At 43.9% G+C, this 19,136-nt stretch overlaps 1 protein-coding gene across 2 annotated transcripts in view; it reads left to right on the forward strand.

The window, feature by feature from the left end:
* FHIT (fragile histidine triad diadenosine triphosphatase) overlaps positions 1-14,561 on the forward strand; it is a 1,404,433-nt gene extending 1,389,872 nt beyond the window's left edge. For both annotated transcript variants that reach the window (XM_057705524.1, XM_057705526.1), the window contains one exon: positions 14,320-14,561. Coding sequence is in view for 1 of the 2 variants with exons in the window: in XM_057705526.1 (XP_057561509.1) it covers positions 14,320-14,325 (6 nt within the window). In the remaining variant the exon portion in view is untranslated. The remainder of the gene's footprint in view (positions 1-14,319) is intronic.
* The last annotated feature ends 4,575 nt before the right edge of the window (positions 14,562-19,136 follow it).

A 19,136-nucleotide genomic window follows, 5' to 3' on the forward strand; every position in this document is an offset into this window, starting at 1 on the left:
GAAGGTGAAACAAACATATTTCCTGACAAAAGCTGAGAGAATTCATCACCAGCAGACTCATACAAAAGGAACTCTAAAGAAGAAATCAAGTGGAAATCGGAAATAATTTTGAACTGAAGGAAGAAAACTAAAACTTGTGGATACAACTAAAGGTGTGTTTAGAGGGTGATTTACTTTATGACTCTCGCATTTATTAGAAGAGAATAAAAGCTGAAAGTTAATATGCTAAACCTCTTTCTGGATACTGCAGTCATTAAAAAGCAGAACATGTAATGAATAATTTTAGACCAGTAAATTTGAAAATTAGGATTAAATTCGTATTTCTAGAAAAAAATGCAGTTTATCCAAACTTATACAAAGTGGAAAACAATATATGAATAACTTGATAACTATTAAAGAACTCAAACCTGAATTAAAACCCTTCTCACAAATAAACTGTCAGGCCCAGATAGCTTTACTGGTGAATTCTATCTCATGATTAAGAAAGAAACAAAAATCTGAATAAGATTCTTAATAAGAATCTTAACAAATTCTGCTGGAACACCTTCTGCCAGAGAAAAGGAAATATAAAAAACCCCTCCCACTTCTCAATTTGTTCTATACATTGCCTTACACGTGAACCTGACAAGAACATGACAGAAAGGAATTCTACAGACTAATTGCACATGGAAACACAAATGCCACCATCCTAAAAGATACCCTGTAGGTAGACAGACAAACATTGTGTGTGTGTGTGTGTGTGCACTATCTGTGAAAAGAATAACACATGACCAGTGCAACATTGGTTTCACATTAGACTAATCTTATGCCTTTCATCAGACTAATAAAAGATAAATGATCCTATCATCTCAGTAGATGCTGAAAAAAAAAAAAAAAAAGTTGATCAAAATCAGCATCTAACTTAATAAACATAAAAGTTCTAGAACAACTTGAGATAGGAAGGAATTAATACTTAAAGATGAAATGTTGAACACTATTCACCTGAGATTGCAAATGAGATAAGAATACTCACTATTAGCCCTGCTATTTCAGTGTCCTCAAGGTCCCAGCTAGTGCAGTAATGCAAGAACAATAAATGAAAAGATAAGAGGATTGGAAAGGAAGGAATAAAAGTGTCATTATTGGTAGACAATATGATGCATGCAGAAAACTCAAAAGAAGAGTTTCGTGAGAGACAATTAAAATTAATCCGTAAGCTTAGCAAGGTCTTTGAGTATGAGATCAACATAGGTAAGTTTTGAACCTCTCAGCCACTGTCTTAGCTCAGGCTGCCATGACAAAATACAATAGACTGGGTAGCTTAAATAACAGATAATTATTTCTCAGTTCTGGAAGCTGGAAGTCTAAGATAAGGTGCCAGCATGGCTGGGTTCTGGTGAGAGCCCTCTTCCTGGCCTGTAGCCGGTCACCTTCTCACTGTGTCCTCATGTGGAGAAGGGAGAGTGAGCTTTCATCTCACTCTTCTTATAAGGACACTAATCCCATCACGGAGCCTCCACCCTCAGGACTTCATCCAAACCTGATTACTTGCTAAAGGCCATATCTCATACTGCTATCACATTGGGACTTAGAGCTTCCACATGTGAATTTTGAAGGGGACACAAACAGTCCATAACAGCCACACAGACTATGAAGAAATTTGAAGTTAGCTTATATTAACATCAGAAATCAAATGCCTAGGAATAATTAAAGATATGTAAGCTTCTAGACAGCAAACTAAAATGTTATTCAGAGGCATTAAAGAGGAATTAAATAAGTGGAGGCATGAGTGACTCAATTTTATAAAAGACTCAAGTCTTCTCAGATGCACCTATAAATTTAATGCTACTCACTTCAAAATCCCCATAATGTTTGATGATGGTGGTGGGTTTTTTTTGTTTTGTAAAAATTGAAAAATTAGTTCTAAAATACTCTTAAAAATGTAGCCAGAGACTATTATAAGAACAAGACAGAAGTATAGGCAGGCTTACTCTAAAGGATATTGACAAGGCTACAAAACTTGAGAGCATGGTGTTGGTACAAAGATAAATAGACTGATGGAACAAAATAGAAAGCCCAGAAACAGATCAAGCCATATAGGAACGCTTGATATATGATAAAGATGACAGCACAGAACTACGGGGAAAGGAAAATCTTTTCAATAAATGGTTCTGGAAAAATTGGATATCCATGTAGAAAGCTAGTGAAACTATACCCTACCTCATACCATAATGCAAAAGTCAATTCCAGGTCGAAGTGCAAATTTAGAAGGGAATATAGGAGAATATTGTCATGGTCTTGCTATAGGGAAAGACTTTTAAATAGCACAGAAAGCATTATTATTAAAAAAGATTGATAAAACTGGACTACATTCAAATTAATTTTATCAAAAACACCATTACGAGAGAGGAAGAGAGAGAAATGCAAGATACAAAGAAGGGTGAGAGAAGGTATTTGCCACATACACACAACCAATGAAGGGCCAGTATCCAGAAGATAATGTTTTTAAAGAAAAGAAAAAGAAAAAAAATGTATAAGCCAATTAACGTCAACAGCCTAGTAGAAAATACAAAAGGATTTGAACATGCACTTCATAAAAAATAGGTCTTGAAATGGCCGACAATCCTCAGTCATCAGGGAAACATATACTTTAAACACAATGAAATGCCACTGTATACCCACCACCATCATCAGAATTTTTAAAGACTGACAATATCAAGTGTCTGCAAGAATGTGGAACAACAGAAACACAAAAGAATACAGAACCGTGTAACTGTATAAAGTTCGCATAAAATTCAAAATCAGGCAAAACTAAATTATAGTGTTTGAGATACATTCATTGAGAGGGTAAATGTATAAAGGAAAGCAAGAAAGCAATCACCATAAAATCAGCCCAGTGGTTACTTTTGTGGAGGAGGCAAGAAGGAGCTTGTGATTGGAAAGGGGATTGTGAGAGGAGAGGGTAGAAGGGCTGGCAATGTTTATTTCTTGTCACGGGTCGGGGCGGGGTGGCAAGATATGTGTTTGCTTGGTATTGATTGTATAACACACACTTTTCTGTATATGTTATATTTCACTGTAAAAAGGACTAAAAATAAAGCAGGTAAGTGAAAAACTTTAAGAACAAAAGAAAAAGAAGGAAGAGATTGACTTTAATGTATGGTCTAATGGCTGGCTGAATATTCAATTAGTCCAGAAGAAGTTTAAACAGAAAAGAATAATTGCCACGTATAATCTTCACAGACACTCTGCTACTGAAACAGAGCGGGACCCTATGGTCCTTCCCCTCCACGTCCTCAGCCTGCCTTTTGTCTGTGAAAAAATCTTTAGCCAAAGAGTAAGTTTAATCAGAGAAGTGAGAAAATGCAGAAACAAAGGAAAACAGTCCAACAGGACAAGATAATAATAGCTTAGTCAGTAAACAAAATCAAGAACCTTTAGTTCCCTCCTCAAGGGCTACAGATAATATTTAGAGCCATATCCTGTGAGCTGTCTTGTAGATACTAAAACCCCCACCCAGTGGAAGAAGTTAACTACATGATGACCGGACTGTAGCCTTGATATAGGCTGCCACAATTATGAAAACTGGCCTCAAGGAAATGGGAACAAACCATCCCTGGAACTGAAGATAAACGGTACTTTAATCAAGATGATGCTGGTCAGGCCACCGCATGACCACTTTCAAGAGGACTCTCAGAGCTGACTGTGCTGTTTCTGCACGTAGCCCCTTCCCTGAGACTATCAAAGCTCTTGCCCACTGGTTGGGGCAGTGGGCGGGGGGAGGGGGGGGTTGTCACTGGCCTTTGGACGGGAGTCCGCCCTTCCCCTCTCCCCCTTCCGGTTGCCAGCATCCAAAATAAAGCAAACTTTCCTTTCCACCAACCTTGCCACGTTATTGGCTTTTAGGTGGTGCGCAGCCGGATCCCCACTTTCGGTTACACTGCTACATCAGAGAGTCGATTCTCCTCCTCTTGGCCATCCTCTCTGACTTTAAGGGACCACATAGCCCTAGAAGATCATTATTTCAGGAACTGAGTAGGGAAAACCACCACAGAGGATTCTTCATTAGTAATGATTCTTGATGATACCACTTATGGAGATCTCCTTCTGGGCAGGTTATACCAAGCGCTTCACAGGCTTTATTTCAGTTACCCCCACAACAACCCTTTAGTATTGTCCCAATGTTCAGATGTGGAAACTGAGGCTTAAGGTGGCTGTGAGACTTTCCCAAGGACTCTCAGGTTATATGTGGAGAGTCCGGGCAACCCAGGCAGCCTGACTCTGGAGCCCACACTTAACTTTATACCAAAACTGATGAGTCTCTGTATAGGAAGATCCTCCCCTGCTTAAACTCTAGTTCACTAAAGACAAGAGTTGTACAATGAAGCTGAGGTGCAAGATACAGCTTATGCTTGCGTCTTCACTAACTTCAGGAAAAGTACCAGCTTTTGGTGATTTCTGTGCTGGGGGCTTTGCGTAGGTCACTTTATCCACTCATCATAACCACCTGGCCAAAGAGACAGTGCTGTCCTGTTTCCCTATGCAACAACAATTATGGACTGAGTACTTGTCTGAAAGCTAAAACTGCATTTGATGGAGAGGAATGAGTCACAATTAATCATCTTTGAACCATAATGCCTAAGATGTTCATATTCCTGGGATCAGTGAGGACTCCCAAGGGCTCCATTCAAGACCTTTCAGTTAGGGTTTTCTTTAGAATAGGGGGTTTTCACCATGAGTCTGTAATTAGCCCTTGGATTTCAAAACATTTAGAAAACTGTTGAGAGAGTCAAGCAGAAAATATGATGGGTACAGCAGACACAGGACTTTGGAACTGCCAATCTCACCCAAAAACCACAGCTGTAGGCATGTGACTCCAGCTTAGCCAGTTAGAGGGCTTCTCTCACCATCTGGTGTATGGACATAGAGAGAGAAGCCCTAGAAGGGGTGATATAGATTAGACCTGCGGCTGCTGACAGTCATCCTGCTCATCATTTGGAGAAGTCTGATGCAGGAGAAGCCCCCAGAGGAGAGGGGGATGACATATAAAGGGAGAATTGTCTACAGCCACCCCATCCTTCAAACTTTTAATCAGAGTTAAAAGGTCAAAAAGGCACTTTTCTCTGGAGGCTCTGAAATGGCATTTGACATGGGATTTCCTTACTTGCCATCAAGAGTCCTGGCTACAACATGGGCACAGACTGCCTGCCTCCTAGAGGATCTCTTTAACCTTGAGGTTCTAGAACTCAGTCACCAACTATTTGTTGAGATCCCACTGGAGTCTAACCCTGTCCGAGGCACAGGAGGTGACGTGCATCCCTGCCCCAGAGATGCTGATGGTGGACCTGAAGGAATACGAACGATTCCAGAACAAGCAAGTGTGTAACTGCATTCGGAGCAAGTCGACAGTACAGCGTCAACCCTACCTGTGGCCAAATCGATTTCTCTACCTTATCCCACTAGAAAGCAGTTGACTTTGTGTCAATTGTGTCTAGCCACCCCCCCCCATGCCTACAGACAATCACAGGCCCTCCAAGAGCCACCCCCATGGTCTAGGATTAGCCAATCCATTTTAATGCGTATTTAAGAGATTTTTCCAAGTGTGCGAGTGAGGGCGTAAGATGATGGATGATGTAATAATTAAAGCATTAAAAGAGCCCAATTGAGGATTCTCTTTCCACCAGCAGATATCTTTAGGTCAAGAAGGGCTATAAAAACCGGGAGATCATTTTCATTCCTTTAAGACAGGCAAAAAAATGTCTTTGAATGTAATTAGATGTTCTTAGCAATTTTCCTCTGCTAAAGCTCCATATCGTGTTCCAAAGAGGCTCCAAAAAAGTTAAGAACTGTGGGCATTGTGAGCTGCAAGCTGATGGGGTGGTATTGTTTTGAAGAAGTGAAGGTCCATGATATTGCATGAATCATTTTTTAATTAGAAATGAGAAGCCAGAGTCACAGATAGCTGTGGGAAAGGGAAGCTTTCTAACAAGGAAGGCCAGTCTTGGCCCTTGGACCTCAGGGCTCCTCCTAGAACTCTGCGCCTTCTCTTATCTCTCTGGCAACTCCTGCGGATTCCAGAGTTATCCATTTGGAACAAGGAATATGCACAATGCAGTAAATCAGCGTTTATCTGTGACACCCCTGTCAAGGGTCTGCTTTATTACTCTCCTTTCAAGGATCTGTTATCTATCAGGGCAGTTTTTTTTTTTTTTTCTTTTAAGTTTGAAGATCTTGTTTGTGGTTAATTTCTATTTTTTTAATCCTTCAAAAGAATGAGACTCAATGGAAATGACAAGTAGTGTAAATGTTTAAAAGAAGATTATTTTCAACAAAACTTAAGAACTCCCCTCATTTGGGGTGAGGTTTCATGATACTGCAGTTAAAAATATAGCTTCTTTATAGAGAGTATCTTATGTCAGCTGTTGACCATGACTCTTAAAATACACATCTGTACCCTCAAACTCACCCAAGGTCATACAAAAGAATGAAAATATTAAAATAGGAAATATGTTAAGATTATGATCCTTTTAAATGGGAAATCAGATCACGTCCCTCCCCAGTGTTTTGTAAAGCCAGGGCCTAATGACAGGAGGAACTACAGCAAAGGACTCAGGATAGAATCCAGCCTCATCTCCCCCCGACTCCCCTCCACACTCGTGCGTCCAGCTTTCCCGCTTCCTTGCTGTTACTAGATTATGTCAAATAAACTCCCACCTCAGGACCCTGGTGCTTTTTGTCCCTCCTGCCTGGAATTCTCTCCTTTCCTCTCTCCATTCACTATTTGACTCAGGTGCCATCTGCTCAGAAAGGCCTTCCCCAAATGCCCAATCTAAAATAGAGCCCCGTTTCCTCCTACCTCTTAAACTTGCTTTAGTTTCCTTCATAGTGCTTACCATCACCTGTCATCATATTACAGACTTATTTATCTATATCTTCCTCTAGCAAGTAAATGTCTGAGGACAGGGCCATTATCTCTGGCACTTAGAACAGCTCCTGGCATCTCATGGGTGCTCGAAAACACTGAGTGAATGATGAGTGACACTATTTCTTTAGAATCTAGACCTTTCTCTGGGCCGGGTACTGCGCTAAGTGCTTCACTTGTATCATCTTTAGTCCTCGTAACGTCTCTATGACATGGATGCTACTGTTTTCCTGTTTTGTAGATGATGGAGCTGAGGCACAGGTGGGCAGAGGAACTTGATCAAGGCTGCACAGCTAAGTTACAGATCTGCAAGTCACAGATCTAACTTAAGCCCAGAGTCCATGCTCTCAAATATGAAGCCAACTCTTTAGATACTCCCAGGGCCCCACCCCCACCCCCGCTTCACCGTGTGCTCCCTCCACAGCCTGGGCCCCAGGATACTGTCTCAGAGCAGTGCTGTCCAACAGGAACAGAATGTGAGCTACACGTGTCCTTTCGCACTCTCCAGAAGCCACATTAAGGACAGATTAAATTAATGTTAATAATATGTTATATTTACCCAACGTATACAAATATTATCATTTCAATATCTTTATAAGAACTTCATAATATAAAAATTATATACATATGCAAAATTAATGTGATCTTTTATATTCTTTGTTTCGAGTAAGTCTTGGAAAGCCGGTAGATTTTTACACTTTCCGCACATTTCCGTTCGGAATAGCCACGTTTTCAGTGCTCATTAACCACGTGTGGCTGGTGGCTGCTGTGTTGCACACTGCAGGTGCGAAAGGGGTTGGTCTCTGGAGTTAAGCAGATCTGATTCCACTCCTGCACTTACTGTGTGACTTTTTCCCAGCTGAAACCTGGGGTTCTGCTCTCTACCCCACGGGGCTGAAGTGAAGATTAAATGAGTTTTCCACACGTAAGACTGCACACGGCAGCACAGGAGCGGGCCGATCGATGCTCTGAACAGATGGCTCTCCCTCCCACCCAGAAGAGAGATGCTCTGAGCACAGCCTTCGGGGCCTCTCCCCCCACTCCAGTGGAGCCTTTTGAGCCAGTGTCTGTTTCCACGGTCTGCCAGGGGTGGGGAGGGCCCCAGTGGGAGGGGCAGAGTGGGGGGAGGCAGGCCGCTGGCTGGAGGCCTTGTCCCCGGACCATCCAGCTGAGCTCTGGAGAACAGGTGAGCTACTAGCCCCCTGCAGGGCACGTTTATATGGTCTGCGTGTGACCCTTCAGGGGTCTCTTCCTGCACAAAATAACCCTTCAGTCCCCCACATGAGCCACCAGCGATCTCCTGTCAGCGGAACAGAAAGCTTCCATCTCCCTGCTGAGAAAAACCAGAGACTGAGCATCTTTGGGCTGGAAGGGAGGTTAAACAGCATATAATTCAACCTGTTGTTTTACAAAGGAAGAAACTGTGGTCTAGAGAGCAGACATAACCTGCCCGCGCGCACACAGCAACGGTACAGGCTTAAAACTAGACCTTTGTATTTACAGTCTATCTGAACACACGTAGAGATGGAGCCATAGACATTTCCCTATACGGGCATCTGACACCTCTGTACGAGGTATGTCCACCTTCACCTTTTCACAATCTGCATTTCATTCTCAGCACTAGAAATTCAGGAGAAGCAGGGTAGTGCGAAATTGTCTCTGTTCCCGATAGCCTTCGACTGTGCTTTCTTGCCAGTTTTCAACCCTTGATCTTTTGGTGCCACATAGAACTTGACCGTGATTCGAGTTAGCCCATTAAATACAACATTAAAGATGTCATCTCTGTTTTTGATGAGAGACTCTGCTTCAGGTAATAGACGTTTATCCATTAGCCTAAGGAGTTTTTTGGATTGTAATCTCAGCTCACATACAAGGCAAAGAGAACAGAGTTCTATCAACTTCACTACCTTTTAAATGGCGGAAAGGAAAAAATATAACCCCATTAGGCTGTTAAATGTGCTGAACCCTGACAAATTCTCACCGTGATGATCCTTGAATATTTGTCTATAATCCCTCAGCAAATATACCTTTTATTCAACTACCGAGTTGTAGACACTCCAGACACAAGTGCCATTAATTAAATAACACACTCAGCAAACTCTCAGAGCCATTAATTATCAAAGGTAGCCTGGTCCATGCTTGGCTCAAAAATTCTATTATAACAGGAGAGCACAACTAGAGGAAGGAACATGCTGGAGGAAGGTCACCCTCAAAAGCCTGATAAAAGAAGCTGCCAGGCAAAGTAAATGACAAAGCACGCAGGCCTCTTGGCTCTTCCTTTGCCCCTTGGGGGGTCTGAAGGAAAGGAAAGTGTTTCACATGGTAGGGACTTTCTTTTTCAAAATTAGTTTCTTTCATGAAAGATGGAAGTAAATACAAGGTAATCCTTTTTCATTTCGACTGAGTCTTGGGGAAAAGTAATATCAGCTGAAGATTTAGAGACAAATAAAACCTGTTCTTCATAAACTCTATCAGAATGAGAAAGCCTTTCAGGGAGAGTCTTTGCTAGGCACGGATACGGGGAAGTGAAAGTCCGTGGACCAAACAGGGAAGACAGAAGCCTTACTGCCTTCAAGTGGGACTCGGGGACATGCCCAAGGGGCAGCATGCGTTGCCAAGGGGAGGGTTTGCTCTGTTCTGCCTCTTCACTCCCACCACCAAGCCTCAAAGCTAGTGTCGTTTCATTTGCCAGGACACGATGGGATCAAAGAGGCTATAAGCCCTGTGAGGCGGCAGTGAATCACTCACAGCCACCAGTGCTGGCATCACCTTCTTTGCACGTTCACTACTCTTTGTGTTTGACTTATCCCTTCAAAGAGAAAAGTGGCAATGCTGAGTCTGTGGCCACTCCATAAAGGACAGCCCCGGGGTGAGCCCCGACCTCGCCGCAGGGCACAGGTCTGCATCTCCCTTCCTGAGGGGGGCTGGCCCCATGGTACCTGGAGCTGTTTTCTGTGCCCCGCCTCGAGGTGACAAATGTGGAGGATTGGGAAACAGACCCTGTTTAAAGGGAAGTTAATTAACACCCTCTCATAGTAGGAAGTTGTGTTATGAATCTGCACGTGTGACAAGCCACAGAGGAAGAGCTTTGAGTGAGAAAACGTGCTGGGAAGTTGCCCTGCTCTCTTGAGTTCACCCTCACATCACTGGGTTTCTGGCCACTGCACTTGGGGTAACCCCTTCCTGGCTCTAAATGGAAGGATAATTGCATTGCCTCGGTTACTAATCAGAGAGGCTCTCTGATCTTTGCCATTTCTCCCCCCTTCTTTTTTTACCCATGTACTGTAAAAAGAGATTGCAACCAGTAGCTTTTATGGTCCAATTTCTGAGACCATTTTATTAAGAAAAAGCTGAAAAGCAGGGGTCGGGGTGCCTGCCCTTAGAAAATTGCTCACCTTGTTTTTGGTGTGAGCAGAATGACTTTCCATGGCTGTCTGCCTGTATCTGGAGCCTGCTGCCAACCCAGAGTTACTTTTTAAAAAAGAGCTGTGACAGAGGAATTTTATGTGAGTGTCTCACAGCTTTGTTTTGTGGGCGAGCGTGGTTACTTTGTTTTAAAACCATTTCTGTGTCAGCTTTGGGATGGATGCAAAACAGGCTGATTTATTCATCCCGGTGGGCAAGAGGCACTACCTTTGATGGACAATACTTGTCCTGTACGTGTGGCTCTGCTAAGAGGGTAGAGGACAGACAACCTCAGTAAAAGCTGAATATCTCAGGAGGCCACTGAAGCCTCCTGAAACATGTCTCCAGCATCTGGATTGCTTTGGGGCCTTTGGAGCATTTTATTGGGAGCACATTCTGGAACTGGATCAAGAGGGAGATGGGCTTGGAGGCTTCACCTGCGTGCTCTGTAATTCCCTGCCAGAGGCCCAGGCCACACTCCAGACCATTAGATCAAAATCTCTAGGGGTGGGGTGGAGGCCCTGCAGTGTTTAGACCTCCCCAGGGGATTCCCACAGAGCAGCCTAGGGGAGAGACACTACCTGAAAGGAACAGGAAGGCAGGTTGCATTTTGATGGTCCCAAATGCTCCTTTGCCACTCTAGATCACCTGGGGTCAGCTCCCACCCAGGTTCATCTTTAGAGAGAGGGACAGTGATCTCTTTCCTTAGCTTCAAAACAGAAAAGGCCTCCTCGCCTGGGCCTCTAGGATGTAGGAGGGGCAGGGTTAAGAGGGAGGAGCCTCCTTCATTGACACAGTAAGAAGAGCTTCCCTTGTATACTCGCAGAGGGCAGTTGGAACTGTTGGAAACAGAGGACTCTGCCCCATTTTTTTTGTGGAGAGAGACTTTATGGAGCCTGGTGACGCCCGCGTGTTTAAGGAGAGGTCAGCGTGGTTCAGTTGGGACCCCAGCTGGGATCCCTTGGCCCCCTGCTTTCACCCTGTACGCACTCAGTTATGACAACAAACTGCAAATTGACTCCAAAGACGTCCCTGAAGGTTTTAGGGAAAGATGGGTGAAAAGATTACAGCCCACACGGCAGATCTTACTCAAAACTTACTTAAATTTTCTCCACCAGTCTGTTTCATTTTCCTTCCTAACTCGAAGCTCCCTCTCCAAGGATCTCTTCCCCGTCCAGAGCCACGGGGCCTCCCTTCTGCCTTCCTTCCCTGCTCTGGAAAGCCACCCCCCGCTCTGAGCTTCGTGATGCCACGTGTTCCTCCTCCAGCGTGGGCTTGCAGGGGAGGGACACTCTCAGCTCCTCTGCACTGGGGTTCTTAGGAACACAGAAACAGTGAAAAGCATGCGCTCAGGCAGATCAGTCAAACTCCAGACATTCTGGGCTCCCGTCTCGGAACTCCAAAAGCCTGCATTTTCTGGACTGCTCCCCGGCACCTGATGTGACATTTCCCCAAATGGGCTGGAAGCAGCTTGAGGATCTCATCATTCACCCGTTTGCACCCTCCTTGGAGCCCTCCTCACGCTTCAATAAATACATTTGTTGATATGCCCACACAGCATTGAAAATACCACCGTCTAAAGGTGAGATCAAAGGCAAGTGGAGACAGGAAGGGCACACAGCATATGAAGCGCGACCAGGAGACAGTAAGTCCGTTGCGCAGATGTGACCTCTTCAGTAATGAGGCTGCATCTCTCCCTGTGCAGCTAAGCACGGACTCCCACTTGCTTTGACAGGCGTGGGCCTCTGCTGCCTGGTGGCCCCTGCCTGGCAGTGCAATCCAGAGAGTAAGTAATGACGAGGACAGCAACAGAGGCTCACCCTGGTGGGTCCTTCTGATGTGCGAGGCACTGCTCTAAGCGCTTTATGGGTGTTAACACACTCGGTTCTCCCCACAAGCCCAACCACGCACATGCCACGTCACCCAGAGACACACAGCCAGTAAATGACGAAGCTGGGCTTCCGCCCCAAGTCTCAAAGTCTGACATGTTCACTTGCTGTGCTCTGCAAAAGCGAACTCTCCATCCCACGAGCTTCCAGGCTAGCTGGAGAGGAGGAACTGCTGAAGACAGAGCCTCAAGCGGTCAGGTGGACAGCTTGAATGCCTAGGCTGTGTGAGGGATGCGTTGCAGCAGCGTCGGAAGCAGATTGACAGAAAGCTTGATCAGGAATGGACACAGGCATCCAGGGAGATGCAGAAATTACAGCGCTGGTGTCAGGAAGGGCGGGTGAAGGAAATAGCACGGGGCCGCAGTGTTCAAAAGACCAAAAATAAAACCGAGGGAGACTTCTCCTAGGACATAAATCTGCGCTCGACAGATGAGGCAGAGGAGAAGAAAGGGCACATCCATTTTCAGGCCTGCACAGGTGCCTCTGACGCAAAGTCAATAACTGTTCAAGGACAAGGGCAATGATGAATGGTCAGGAGATGACTCCGGTGTCCAGGCAAGATGGGTGGTTCTGGGAACAGTAGGGGAAGATCCCCGTGTCACACAGGAATGAGACAGGCCCCCTCCTACGGGGCTGGGGAGGGTGCAAATGGACTGGTACATCCGCCCTCCTTGCCATGCCTCACTTACAGAAGTCAGCGGACCTGGGGAGGCGGGCAGTGGCTCCTGAGCTGAATGTGAAGGCTGAAGCAGAAGTGATTAGGCTTCTGTGTTCTGCATCCTGGAAGGGAGCAGATGGAATTCCAAAAGGATGCCCTTCCTGCCCTTTGCTCCCTGACCGTGTTATGAACTTACAGAAAAAGGATAGTGCTAGACTCACTAAAAATTCACTCCCTGAAAGAGAGGCTGAAGTGTGTGCCAGTGTGTCCTCACCTGGTGGGGTGGAGCCTATCCTTGAACTACACACTGGAACAAGCAGGAAGCTGGGTCTTTGCACCTCGGCCTCCCAGGTCTGTGTCTGCAGTGTTGCACCCAAAGCCATACATAGCAAACAATAAGTGAAAAGCCACATAAATCTTCACTGAAGGCTCTGGAAAACCCTGAAGGGAAGTCCGGCTGTTCTTCTCAACAATGGTTCTTAAAATCTCTTCATATATCACACCCGTGGAAGCTGCCCCTAACATTTCCTAAGAGCCCTTTCTTTCAGCTTCCCCCAAATTGTATGAAATCCAGCCTGTAAAATTCTGCTCTTTCTCCCCCTCCTATTTAATGTTCTCTTTCCTGGAATGGTTGGTCTGCTGTTTCCAATGTCCTCCAAGCAAGTCAGCACCAGCTAGTCCAGCTCCTGATCACACCTATGTTACTAATCCCAGTAAGTAAGGCCCAGAAGCCAGGGATCCTTTTCCTTTGGGGTAAAGCGAGGGTACCAGAGCTATGAAATGCATTTATATGACCTAGAAATTATCTTTTTTTTCCCCCAAATAAGATTAAAGGTCTTCTTCCCACTTTCCTATTTTATAAGCAGAAAATTATTTGTTTCAGGCCTGGCCTAAAACCTTCTGGTAACTTGGCCTTCAAGCAAAGCGGATTCTGCATGCCGCATACTAGCTCAAGAATTCTCCCAACCCAGGTGCAGGCATCTCAGACTCATGTGGAAGGCTTGTTAGCAAGCACAGATTCTTGGCCTTTCCTCCACACCTGCTAATTCAGAATATGGAGGACAGACTGGAGAAATCTGTGTTTATAATAAGCTCGCCAGGTAGTACTGATAATGGCTACGTTTGAGAATCTATCCTTACCTAATTCAAGGTCTGAACTTACTTCACTTTGTATATAAGACTTGCGTCCATAATACAGAATAAGAGACCGTGCGGCTGACCTCTGGGGCCTGGGCTGTGCGCAGACGCCACAGAACAGGTGGGCGTCCTGGGACCACAGGCATCAGCAGGGCTGGAGTCCACCTACGTCACGTCACCTGCTCGCACGTACACGGCTTCCTGCAACAGCGTAACGGCAATCTAAGAGATCAGCAGCGAGCAGACTTATATTTTGTTTATTGCCATGATTCAAAAAAAATGCTGTTTGTCCTAACTAAATGTCTGGTTTTATGTCCTGTCATTTCCAGGCGTGAAAGGAACTCAAATCCCAAGGCATAAGGAAACGGGCCTCGTGCTTTAGGACCCTGCGGCATTGGAAATGAAGCTAAGCAGACTTTATTACATCCTACAATTCTACAACCTTTTGCAAAGCATTTTATTACGCTTGTGGAAGCCATCGGGGTTATGTTTCAATCATGATGACGGACAGGCTGCCTTCAAAACGATGGCACCCAGGGCCCTTTCACACTTCCTTGGCTACACACTTAGAATAGAACCTTTTCTAAACTGTCCCTTGGCCTGGATGGAAATAAAATGGTAGTTAAAATATTTATCTTGCTCATTGGCTAATTTAAGAATTGACATTTGGGGGCCTCTGAAAGGCACCACTGCGAATGTTGATCTCTGCGATCTGCGGTGCTTCCTGTAAACCAAAGCGAAGATTTAGAGCATTTCCACTGTGGTAGGTAAGATAATAGAACGAGAAATGTACACCCTTTCATTGGTTATATTCTCCTCCTGCCTTGGGTGCAGAGAGCCAGAGCTTAAAGAGCTTAAGGTGGCAAAAATTAGCTTCAGGAAACTAAGAAACATGTAATATGCTGATTGGACACCACAGGCTGGGCTGCTGGAGTGGCAGGAACATAAGGAAAAGAATGGGGAAGCTCTCAATATTGGTTTAAAAGCACACCCCTTGGCCATAACAGTCAAGTTCTTTGAGGAAGGATGACAGAAGCAGGCTTTCTTTCCTCTGGTAGATTAATAAAATGGGGGATTAGAGTTTATAGAGAAAAATAAAACACACCAATAGCACTGCTACAACGAATCAAAAGCAGGATTTTTCTTTTTCACAAAAAGCCACCTTGAGACTCTCTGACCCCAACACCATCCCCAACATACGGTGTGTTAGTTTCCTGGTACTGCTGTAACAAATCACCACAAACTAGGTGGCTTAAAACAACAGAAACGTGTCTTCTCCCAGTTCTGGAGGCCGGACGTCCACAATCCTGCCAGGCTGGGCTCCCAGCAGAGGCTCTGGGGGAATCTCTCAGCACTGCTGGTGGCTGCTCGATAATCCCGGAGCTCCTTGGCATCATCCTAATCTCAGCCTCTCTCTTCACACCCCTCTTTTTCTCTCTGCATCTCTCCTCTGTGCATCTCTTATAAAGACACTTGTTATTGGATTCGGGGCCCACTCAGATAACCCAGAATGATACCCTCGAGGTCTTAATATCCTTAACTTCATCTGCAAAGCCCCTTTTTCAAAATAAGACAACATTTACAGATTCCAGGGATTTGACATGGACATAGCTTTGGGGGGGGGGGGGGGACCATTCAACCCACTGCTTTGACTGTTTCTGATACAGTAAGCCAGCATACTGAGCATCTCATTTACAGTCTTCTTATATGTCCTTGCCAAAGCCTGAATTATTCACTATTGGCAATGCCTTCTTGAGAATAAGAAGGCATTGTGGTTCCCAAGCCTAGCTGAAAGTAAAAAGCACTGCAATCTGAACTGGATGTGTTTGTTCAGAAGACAAAATGCCAGTGAGGGAAGATGGCAAACACTGGGCATTTCTGCCAGCTCAAGGGTTGCCCATTTGTGATCCAAAGAAGAGCCCTAAAAATACCAATTTCTTTTATCCCCAGCAGGGCAAACACTGATTCCAGCTGAGTTTCAATAGCAAATGTCACCAGAAGCCCTGGTCCCTGCCTTCAGGGATAATTCCACATTGTACTCCTTGGCTTTCTGTCAAAGAAGTGAATAAACACTTAGTCACTAATGAAACAGAGTCGTACTGGGAGTTTGCCTGCAGTTTTGTTTTCCGTTTTGCAGTTAAAACCCTACAGAGGGCTTCCTAGGTTGCGCAGTGGTTAAGAGTCCACCTGCCAATGCGGAGGACACGGGTTCGATCCCTGCTCCAGGCAGATCCCACATGCCGCGGAGCAACTAAGCGTGTGTGCAAAACAAAACAAAACAAAACAAACAAACAAACAAAAAACAACAACCCTACAGGAGCCTCATTTCTGCCTGTCCTCCCACGAATCGCCTCAGTTCAGTGTCTCCCTGTAACTCTGCCGTGGTTGGGAGGCTGTGGAGGCCATGGGTGAGAAGGGTGCCCTGAACCTTGACCTCCAGGCCAGCCCCATGAACCCAAGCTTACCTTGAAGGCACAATAACCCAACAGGGACTGTTTATAGTGCCTTTTAAGAGATGTTTCAAGAACTAACAAAGCCTACTGATACTAATAGGGAAAAACCAATTATTACTCCATAAGGTGGGTCTGGTCTGCATGGATTTACTACAAAAGGCAATGGAAGCTCTAAATAAGACATTAGACCATCTTGACTTAATTGATATTTATAGGACATTCTATCCAAAAACTACAGAATACACTTTCTTCTCAAGTGCACACGGAACATTCTCCAGGATAGACCATATCTTGCACTGCAGAATACAAAAGATCATGAGAGACTACTACAAGCAACTATATGCCAATAAATTTGATAACCTGGAAGAAATGGATAAATTCTTAGAAAAGTACAATCTTCCAAGACTGAACCAGGAAGAAATAGAAGCTATGAACAGACCAATCACAAGCACTGAAATTGAGACTGTGATTAAAAATCTCCCAACAAACGAAAGCCCAGAGCCAGATGGCTTCACAGGCAAATTCTATCAAACATTTAGAGAAGAGCTCACACCTATCCTTCTCAAACTCTTCCAAAATATAGCAGGAGGAACATACCCAAACTCATTCTACGAGGCCACCATCACCCTGATACCAAAACCAGGCAAAGATGTCACACAAAAAAGAAAATTACAGGCCAATATCACTGATGAATATAGATGCAAAAATCCTCAACAAAATATTAGCTAACAGAATCTAACAGCACATTAAAAAGATCATACACCATGATCAAGTGGGGTTTATCCCTGGGATGCGAGGATTCTTCAATATACGCAAATCAATCAACGTGATACATCATATCAACAAATTGAAGGATAAAAACCATATGATCATCTCAATAGATGTGGAAAAAGCTTTTGACAAAGTTCAACATCCATTTATGATACAAACTCTCCAGAAAGTGGGCATAGAAGGAAGTTATCTCAACATAATAAAAGCCATATATGACAAACCAACAGCCAACATCATTGTAAATGGGGAAAAACTGAAAGCATTCCCTCTAAGGATGGGAACAAGACAAGGGTGTCCACTCTCACCATTATTATTCAACATAGTTTTGGAAGTTTTAGCCGTAGCAATCAGAGAAGAAAAAGAAATAAAAGGAATCCAAATTGGAAAAGAAGAAGTAAAATTGTCACTCTTTGCAAATGGCATGATATTATACATAGAAAACCCTAAAGATTCTACCAGAAAACTGCTAGCACTAATCAATGAACTTAGTAAAGTAACAGGGTACAAAATTAATGCACAGAAATCTCTTGCATTCCTATACACTTAACAACAAAAGAGCAGAAAGAGAAATTAAAGAAACTCTCCCATTTACCATTGCAACAAAAAGAATAAAATACCTAGGAATAAACCTGCCTAAGGAGGCAAAAGACCTGTATGCAGAAAACTGTAAGACACTGATGAAAGAAATCAAAAATGACACAAACAGATGGAGAGACATACCATGTTCTTGGATTGGAAGAATCAACATTGTGAAAATGACTATCCTACCCAAAGCAACATACAGGTTCAACACATCCCTATCAAATTACCAATGGCATTTTTCATAGAACTAGAACAAGAAATTTTACAATTTGTATGGAAACGCAAAAGACCCCGAATAGCCAAAGCAATCTTTAGAAGGAAAGACAGAGCTGGAGGAATCAGGCTCCCTGACCTCTGACTATACTACAAGGCCATAGTGATCAAGACAGTATGGTACTGGCACAAAAACGGAAATATAGATAAATGGAACACAATAGAGAGCCCAGAGATAAACCCACGCACATATGGGCACCTTATCTTTGATAAGGAAGGCAAGAATATACAATGGAAAAAAGACAGCCTCTTTAATAAGTGGTGCTGGGAAAACTGGACAGCTACATGTAAAAGAATGAAATTAGAACACTTCCTAACACCATACACAAAAATAAACCCAAAATGGATTAGAGACCTAAATGTAAGGCCAGACACTTTAAAACTCTTAGAGGAAAACACAGGCAGAACACTCTATGACATAAACCAAAGCAAGATCCTTTTTGACCCACTTCCTAGAATAATGGACATAAAATCAAAACTAAACAAATGGGACCTAATGAAACTTAAAAAATAGAGTTACCATATGACCCAGCAATCCCACTACTGGGCATATACCCAGAGAACACCATAATTCCAAAAGACACATGCACTCCAATGTTCATTGCAGCACTGTTTACAATAGCCAGGACATGGAAGCAACCTAAATGCCCATCAACAGATGAATGGATAAAGATGTGGCACATATATACAATGGAATATTACTCAGCTATAAAAAAGAATGAAATTGAGTTATTTGTAATGAGGTGGATGGACCTAGAGTCTGTCATACAGAGTGAAGTAAGCCAGAAAGAGAAAAACAAATGCTGTATGCTAACTCAAATATATGGAAGCTAAAAAAGAATGATACTGATGAAACCAGTGACAGGGCAAGAATAAAGATGCACATGTAGAGAACGGACTTGAGGACACAGGGTCGGGGGCGGGGTGCGAAGGGGAAGCTGGGACGAAGTGAGAGAGTAGCACTGACATATATACACTACCAAATATAAAGTAGATAGCTAGTGGGAAGTTGCTGCATAACATAGGGAGATAAACTCGATGATGGGTGATGACTTAGAGGGCCAGGA

This window comes from Hippopotamus amphibius, chromosome 13 (assembly GCF_030028045.1).
Source record: "Hippopotamus amphibius kiboko isolate mHipAmp2 chromosome 13, mHipAmp2.hap2, whole genome shotgun sequence".
NCBI classification, from domain to species: Eukaryota; Metazoa; Chordata; class Mammalia; order Artiodactyla; family Hippopotamidae; genus Hippopotamus; species Hippopotamus amphibius.